At 53.3% G+C, this 7,240-nt stretch overlaps 2 protein-coding genes across 5 annotated transcripts; both read right to left on the reverse strand.

Moving 5' to 3' along the window:
* Positions 1-847: 847 nt before the first annotated feature.
* Positions 848-4,001, reverse strand: MYL6 (myosin light chain 6). Of its 3 annotated transcripts, none has more exons than XM_063076177.1 (7): positions 3,965-4,001; positions 3,670-3,697; positions 2,678-2,821; positions 2,282-2,455; positions 2,108-2,185; positions 1,768-1,812; positions 848-1,046 (listed from the first exon to the last, which is right to left on the reverse strand). In XM_063076177.1, exons 1-6 carry the CDS (start codon positions 3,965-3,967, stop codon positions 1,784-1,786), a joined length of 456 nt encoding a protein of 151 aa, XP_062932247.1. In that variant the 5' UTR covers positions 3,968-4,001; the 3' UTR covers positions 848-1,046; positions 1,768-1,783. The 3 variants fall into 3 exon arrangements, with proteins under 3 accessions (XP_062932247.1, XP_062932249.1, XP_062932248.1); XM_063076179.1 differs by lacking the exon at positions 3,965-4,001 and adding an exon at positions 3,907-3,923; XM_063076178.1 differs by lacking the exon at positions 1,768-1,812.
* Positions 4,002-4,325: 324 nt separating this feature from the next.
* On the reverse strand, positions 4,326-7,224 carry MYL6B (myosin light chain 6B). Of its 2 annotated transcripts, XM_063076176.1 has the most exons (7): positions 7,015-7,224; positions 6,266-6,293; positions 5,716-5,859; positions 5,316-5,489; positions 4,754-4,831; positions 4,568-4,605; positions 4,326-4,425 (listed from the first exon to the last, which is right to left on the reverse strand). In XM_063076176.1, the coding sequence occupies exons 1-6, from the start codon at positions 7,183-7,185 to the stop codon at positions 4,577-4,579; spliced, it is 624 nt and encodes a 207-aa protein (XP_062932246.1). In that variant the 5' UTR covers positions 7,186-7,224; the 3' UTR covers positions 4,326-4,425; positions 4,568-4,576. The 2 variants fall into 2 exon arrangements, with proteins under 2 accessions (XP_062932246.1, XP_062932245.1); XM_063076175.1 differs by having other exon boundaries at positions 4,326-4,605.
* Positions 7,225-7,240: the final 16 nt, after the last annotated feature.

Here is a 7,240-nt window from a genome sequence, read left to right on the forward strand (position 1 = left end):
TGCGTCTTGGCACCTTTTTTCTGTAAATTTTTTTTTCTTCTTTTTTTTTTTTTTTTTTTTATAAATTAATTTGCTTTCAGTTCCATCTTGTGGATGCCTTCTATGTTCTCTTACCTGTGACTGTCAGGCAGGGGGATTGGGCATTCCTGGATTCCTTCACAGGGCCATTCACCCTAGCTGGAGAGGCACTCTGCAAGCCACAGGGCCTACAGACACTATGCCTCACCACAAAAGGCTGAAGGCAGCACAGCAGTTAGGACTGTGCACTCGTACAGGAGCTCACCTGCTCTAAAAATAGCTGTTTAAGACTTGGAAGCACATCCCCACAATGTGGCGATTTTGTATCTATCCATTCAGAAGGAATAGCTTCATTCTTTCCCTTATTAGGGAGGAGGCAGGCCTCTTAAACTGCTGCTGGTTTTTTGGCCCCAGCCCTGCTGAGGTGACAGGCTCAGGCAGTGCTAATATGGCCTGGCTTTAGCTGCAATAAACACTCCCCAGCCTTCCCCACAAAAGGCCTTTAGTGCTTGGTGGGGGGAAGAGGGAGACGTAGGTGGGGTTAAGGAGCTGGAGGGCTAGGAGAAGACACAGCCTGATATGGGATGGAATGATAGCCAGCCTTGGTTCTACAGGGATTTGTGGCTTTCCTAATCCCTCAAGGGGTAGCCTCTGTAGCACAGATAAATGGGGCCTGTGTTTCTTAAATGAGGAGAAGGATGGCTACTACAGGCCTCTCCCCAGCTTTCCCCAACCTCTGGCCCATTGACCTTGGATTCTGCCTCAGGGCAGAAATCACCACCCTCTCACCTTCCCCTTCAATCTGCTCAGGAAGGAAAGCAGAATCGAATTGGGGCACAAAGAGCAAGTTTATTTGGTGAATGATGACGGCAAACATCGTCCAAGAAAGACAAGATGGGAGAGGTGCTGTGACAAGACAGTCTAGGAGGCCTCTGGGGCTAGATGCAAAAAGTCTCACACAGGGAAAGGCACGGGGCTCTGGGGATACTGGGAATGTCCTCAGCCATTCAGCACCATACGGACGAGCTCTGTGGAAAAGAAAGGTGGGGTGAACCAGGGAGCAGGGCTGAGGAGGGGTATGCCAGGGGCCAGGAGACAACAAGACCACAAAGGTAGCATAAAAGGGAACATGCCCACAGCAACCAACTTTGGGGTCAGTTTGCAGAGAAGCCACCTTGAGTCTGACCAGTTCTCTCTGCCCCTAGCTCCCCTCCCACCAGCTGTTAGTCCCCCACCCTACCCTGAGCGGCAGGAACACAGCAGAGGCAGGAAAGTTCTCAACTACACCTACAGCTACTGTCAGCCACTGGCAGGAGAGGACAGAGTTTTGGGTTAGGGTACCTCCAAGCTGCCCAGCATAGGGAAGGGCAAAGGACTGTTCAGTTATAGCAGCAGAATGGGGCAGGCAACCCCCACCCCACCCCTATGCCAACCACCCATGCTCCAGGGCCAAATGATCATCCTAAGCAAGACATATATAGGCTGGTGAGAGTTCCCAGACATCAGCACCCAGGGCCCTATAAGCAAAACCTCAGAGACCATTCTAAGAGAAGTAAGGAGGTACCATACCAGAGGCTGTCTTCCTCTTTGAGGACCCCCTCCCCTCCCTAGTCAGCTCCATGCAGAAACATGCCAGAAGGAATTCAGATGGTAGTAGGGTAAGGGCAAGGCTAAAGAGCACAAGTTGGGAAGAAAAAGGAAACACTGGGGGAAATCAACTAGAGAAGGAGAGGCTGGGAGGAGCCGTACCCGCCCCATGGGCCCGTCACCCCGACAGGATATGCCTCACAAACGCTGCAGGAAGGAAGAGACATTAATGGTGAAGACAAGACACAGACATGGGGTGAAGGGTCAGGCGGTGGGGAACAGGCATTCCATTTATTTCCCATTCCTTCCCCACCCTTCAGACCACATGATCCCTTTTTTTCCTGTCATACCCCCCTGACCTCCCATTCCTAGGCTGGGCACTGCCCCTTGCTGCCTGGCTCCTTTTGGAGCCCAAGTCCAGGCATAGGGAAAGCTTCAGATGCTGTCCTTGACCTGCCCCATATGGCTGCTTTCTCCAAGACAGCCCCAGTTCACTCCTCACCTTCGTAGTTGATACAACCATTGCTGTCCTCGTGCCCTGCCACCAGCATCTCTACTTCTTCCTCTGTCATCTTCTCACCTTTAGGGGGAAGGAGAGAGCATTTCTGGAATTGGGTGACAGGTGAGGTGTATCAGGGTAGCAACTCAGCTCAAAGACAAGGGCATAGAGCCTTACCCAGCGTGACAAGGACATGCCGGATTTCAGCGCCCATTACCGTGCCGTTCCCTTCTTTGTCAAACACCCGAAGGCCTTCAACATAATCCTCATAGGTGCCCTGGTCCTTGTTCTTGGCCACAGTCTGCAGCATAGGCAAGAAGTGCTCAAAATCCAGTACCTTCACATTCATCTCTGCCGTGAAGGAGGTGGAAATGTTAGCCAGGGAAGTCACATGAATTCTCAGGACCAGGGATTATGGGGATAACAACTAAGCGGATGATTCCCACTCCATGGGATTTGCTAACGGAGACGAGACTTCCTTGAGTTTGGGGCACGTGAATATAAAGGGAAGCTTGTAGCTGAGGAACTCTGGGCCCACTACCACACCGAGGAGCTGTTCATAAGGACCCTCACCATCACTCTTGGGGTTCCCCAGGACCTTGAGCACCTCGGCGTTGGTGGGGTTCTGGCCCAGGGCCCTCATCACGTCCCCACATTGGCTGTATAGGATCTTGCCATCACCTGTTCGGTCAAACAGCTGGAAGGCCTCCTTGAATTCTGAGGATTCAGATGAACGTCAGCATTGGGGATGTGGGGGTTAATCCAAACCCTACCTCAGAGCTCTGCTGCCCATTCAACTTAGATCATGCTGAGGAAACCAGATATCTGTACTCCACTGTATACCAAAGTATGCTGAGAGATCCATTTCTCTTGCTCCCAACTCAGGTGTCCCACAAGAAGACACAGCCTTCCTTGGCACCATGGTAACATCCATTTACACACCCCCTCCGCCTACAGCAGGCCTGACCAAGCTCTGCACTACTGCTATACTACTCAGGGCAGGAATTTGCCACTGCCCAGTGTGGGTCCTGTCCTTATAAGGAAGTGGGAGCAGCAGCCTGGGACGGGTCATTCCAGCCTGCCATTTCCACCCTTCCTGTACACAGACTTTCTAGAGGGTAGAGCTACAAAGTCATATCCTTAGCAAACTCCACTACCTCCACCTTCACAAAATATCAAGTCACTGCTCTTTACAATCTTCACAGTTCCAAGCTGGGGGAGGGGGACAGTTATCAAAGAGGGAGAGAAGAGGCAGAAGTAGCTGATTAAGGGACAGAAGAGTGCAGGCAGCTTAATAGATCCTCCCCAAACCCCACACACCACAGGCATTAGGTGACCAAGTTGTTTCACATACCCACACCACCTAAAACTCACCCAGTGCTTGGGGCTCAGATCTAGAGTGGAAGGGGAGGGAGGAAGAAAGAGTGAGAAAAGAAAATGGAGGATCCTGACGTAGGGAGAAGGAAATCCAGGGGTACTCTCCTTGGGCTAGAGATGACAGGTTGGGTTTGGAGGTTAGGTGCTAGAAGGGGTGTCCCTCTCCCTAGGGGTCAGAGACTACATACCTGCGGTCTGGTCCTCGGTGAAGTCACACTGCTCAGAGAAGAAGGGTGTGGTCAGCATCTGAACACCAGTCTCCCGGGCTTCCATCCCAGTCCCACAAACTCTGAACTACAAACTCCTGGTGCAGGCTGAGGACCCGCTTCCCAGTAGGACAGGGCCCCAGACTTTCCTATCCCACCTTCAACCTTCCGGGACCTCAAGTTCTCTTTGCCCCCAACCCCTGCCTTCTCGCCCCCTACCCGTGGCTTCCCGCCTCTTGCCCCAAATCCCGCTCATCTCCCAGGCCCGGGGCCCCACCATCTTGACTGCTCAGCTCTGCCGGACCTTTTCCTGCAGTAATGGCTCCGACTGCAGGCCCAACCCTAGCCTTAGTACGTCCCGGTGACGTCATCCTCAGCTGGCTCAGCCAATAGGAACTCCGGCCTGGGCTGGTACCGACGACATTGCTATATTAGTAATCAGGTGGGTGGAGCCTACTGCCGACAATTTCTCCGGAATAGCCCTACCTGGGTCCGGAAACCGCACCGGGGTTGGGGTGGGGCGCGACGAAATCTGTCCCGCCGAACCGCATAAATAGCAGAAAATAATCAGACTTCGGAGATGAAAGAGCTCTCCCTTCCCTCCCTCCCTCACCAGTGAAGAAAACAGCAGTCGGAGACCAAGGGAGGAACGGTGTCTTTATTTTGAAACAATAGGTGGCCTCCTAGTGGCAGGAACGTGCTTCCGCCTGGCGGGGCCCAGTTCTGACCCTACTGGATCTGCGGGGAAAATAAATTGCTAAATCTTGGCGCTCGCGCAGCAACCGGATGGGAAAACGCACTCTCCTGCTTCTCTAGACCGGCTGAGGGACGGGAAGGAGACCTGCCTCTCAAGGCGGGATGAGGGATGAGAGGGCCCTACCTGTAGAGCTCAGACGCTTAGGATGTGCTTCAGGAAGGCTGCAGAGAGGAGGCAAGAGGGGCTTCAGAAGCAGGCCTTTGGATAATCCATCTGCCTTTAAGTAATCCAGGGTGCCCCAACCACACAGGACGAGATACCAGGCTCCCCTCCTCCCCTGGCCCTTCTCCTGTTCCTCTGGCCCCTCACCCTCGTAATTGATGCAGCCGTTGCTGTCCTCATGTCCTGCCAGAACATCCTCCACCTCCTCCTCAGTCAACTTCTCTCCTGAACCACAGACACAGCGTTTGAGCCCCTGCCTTCCCTCCCTCACCAACCCAGGCTGTGCACTTCAGGGTGGTACCTTTTCTTCTCCCACCCTGACACTTGCCCATAGCCACAGTCCCTCAAGGGAATCCTCCCCTTGTAATGGTAATGCCTCCTGCTTTCCATTTCACCTTGGTACTGCTGAAAACTTTGATGGACAAAAAAACAATCCTAGAGGGTTAAGAGACTTGTACCAGATCACAGAATACAAGCATCTCTTCAAAATGAAAACTCAGGTCTTCCACCTCATCCCCTTTCCTCTGCTGTGTGGGAGGCACCTTAGCCTCTGGAGGAGCAAGTCCCTCAGATTCTGCCGCCATGGCTCTGACCTTCTCAGTCATGATCTGCAGGACAGCAATCCCCTCTCTGGCTCTGCCTACCTGGCCAACCTTTTTCCTGGTCCACCCCCTCCTCTACCCCAAAGGCGTTCTGGTCCCTGCCTCACCCAAGGTGGTGAGGACATGTCTCAGCTCTGCTCCCATGACTTTGCCGTTTCCCTCCTTGTCAAACACCCGAAGCCCCTCCAAGTAGTCGTCATATGTGCCTCGGTCCCGGTTCTTGGCCACTGCCTGGAGCATGGGCAGGAAAGTCTCAAAGTCCACTCGCCGGGACTTCAGCTCTGGAGGTTAGAGAGAGATGAGGGAGAGGTCACTGTGTTTATCACCAAGGACCCAGCTCCCATCCCTACCACAATGGCTTTCATCCTGTTCAGCATTCAGGATGTTTTTCTACTCCTGTATTGACGGTTTTTGAACTCCTGAGATCCATCCCAGCATCCTTTGTCACCTTACCAATATTCTACCATTGAAAACTGAAAACTAGCATTGTTCCAAGGGTCCCCTCACCATCACTCTTGGGGTTCCCCAGGATCCTGAGCACCTCGGCGTTGGTGGGGTTCTGGCCCAGGGCCCTCATCACATCCCCACACTGGCTGTACAGGATCTTGCCATCCCCTACTCGGTCAAACAGCTCGAAGGCCTCCTTGAACTCTGAGGTATAAGGAGAAGTCAGTGTGGACCAGGGGTTCCCGTCATCCCCAGACCAAAAGGAGGTTCAGAAACTGTGCTACGGGCCACCCTGTGGCTCACTAGGGAGAGTGCGGTGTTGATGACACCAAGGCCAAGGGTTCGGATCCTATATAGGGATGGCCTGTTCACTCACTGGCTGAGTGTGGTGCTGACAACACCAAGCCAAGGGCTGAGATCCCCTTACCGGTCATCTTTAAAAAAAAAAAAAGAAAAAGAAACTGTGTGCTACAATTGAATACAAGGAGGGAGGAAAAGAGGAGTAGTGTGAGAGATTTCAAGGTTCGGACTAGAGTTAGGGGAACAGGAAGAGGATCTGACCAGGGGCTTGAGACTAGACAGTGAGTTTAGGGAACCAACTTCTCCTCACCCTCCAGCTGGTCCTTGTTAAACTCGATCTGTGGAAGAAAAGAGCAGGTGAGGAGAGATGACAGGGCGTATTCAATCCCTCTCCAGCATTCCTCCCAACCAACTGGCAGCCACTTCTGGGGAGGGGCCCAGAGGGAGTAGGCTGGGAGCCCAGACACTTCAGTCCCATTCCCAGCTCTGGGCCTTGGGAGAATCCCAAGAGGAGGAATTATAGGGGGGAGGGTTCCCTGGGAACAGGGTTAATCCCATGCCACCTGTTCCCCTCCCTCCACTGTCCTGAGTCCTGCATCCCTCACATAACTGGGGGCTGAACAAAGGCTAAATTTACCCCCGGCCCCCAGCTGTGATTGTCTAACAAGTCTGTCCTCTTCAGCCTCCCCTCCTGGGGTTCAGAGCTGCAGCCTTTTGACTTGAACAGCCAGCCAGGGGCAGCCAGCAGCTCTCTTCCCTTCACCTTGAAACCGTCCTCAGTACCCAGGTGTTCCCCCATCTCAGAGTCCCTGCCTCAAGCAGGGGGGACAGTGAGTGCGTGTATCTGCACACACACGTTATAAGTTAGAAGGAGAGAATATCAAAGACAACAGCAGAGTCATAAGTCTGGATGCTTCCAAATGGGAGACTAAGGGGAACTCCCAATCTCATTCCAGTGTTCATTCATTCCCTACCCTCTAGATGCCCCCAATCCTCTAGGCTGTGTTCCACCCGTGAACCACCCCTTACCACTTCCATTCTCACTTTCCGGGGACTCACCACCACTTTGGAGAGATCAACAGGGGGCCCCTGGATTTTCTCAGGGGCTGGGGGGACAGCTGGCTCAGGTGTGGTCTTGGCTGGAGGAGCTGCTGCTGCTGGCTTGGCAGCAGGCTTGGAGATGGAGGGTCCTGCTGGTTTCTTCACGGGAACATCCTTTTTGGGAGGCATGACGTCCAGTGGCCAAAGGACAGTGCGCCGATGGGGGCACCCATCTCTGTTTAAA

This window comes from Cynocephalus volans, chromosome 12 (genome assembly GCF_027409185.1).
Source record: "Cynocephalus volans isolate mCynVol1 chromosome 12, mCynVol1.pri, whole genome shotgun sequence".
Classification (NCBI taxonomy): Eukaryota; Metazoa; Chordata; class Mammalia; order Dermoptera; family Cynocephalidae; genus Cynocephalus; species Cynocephalus volans.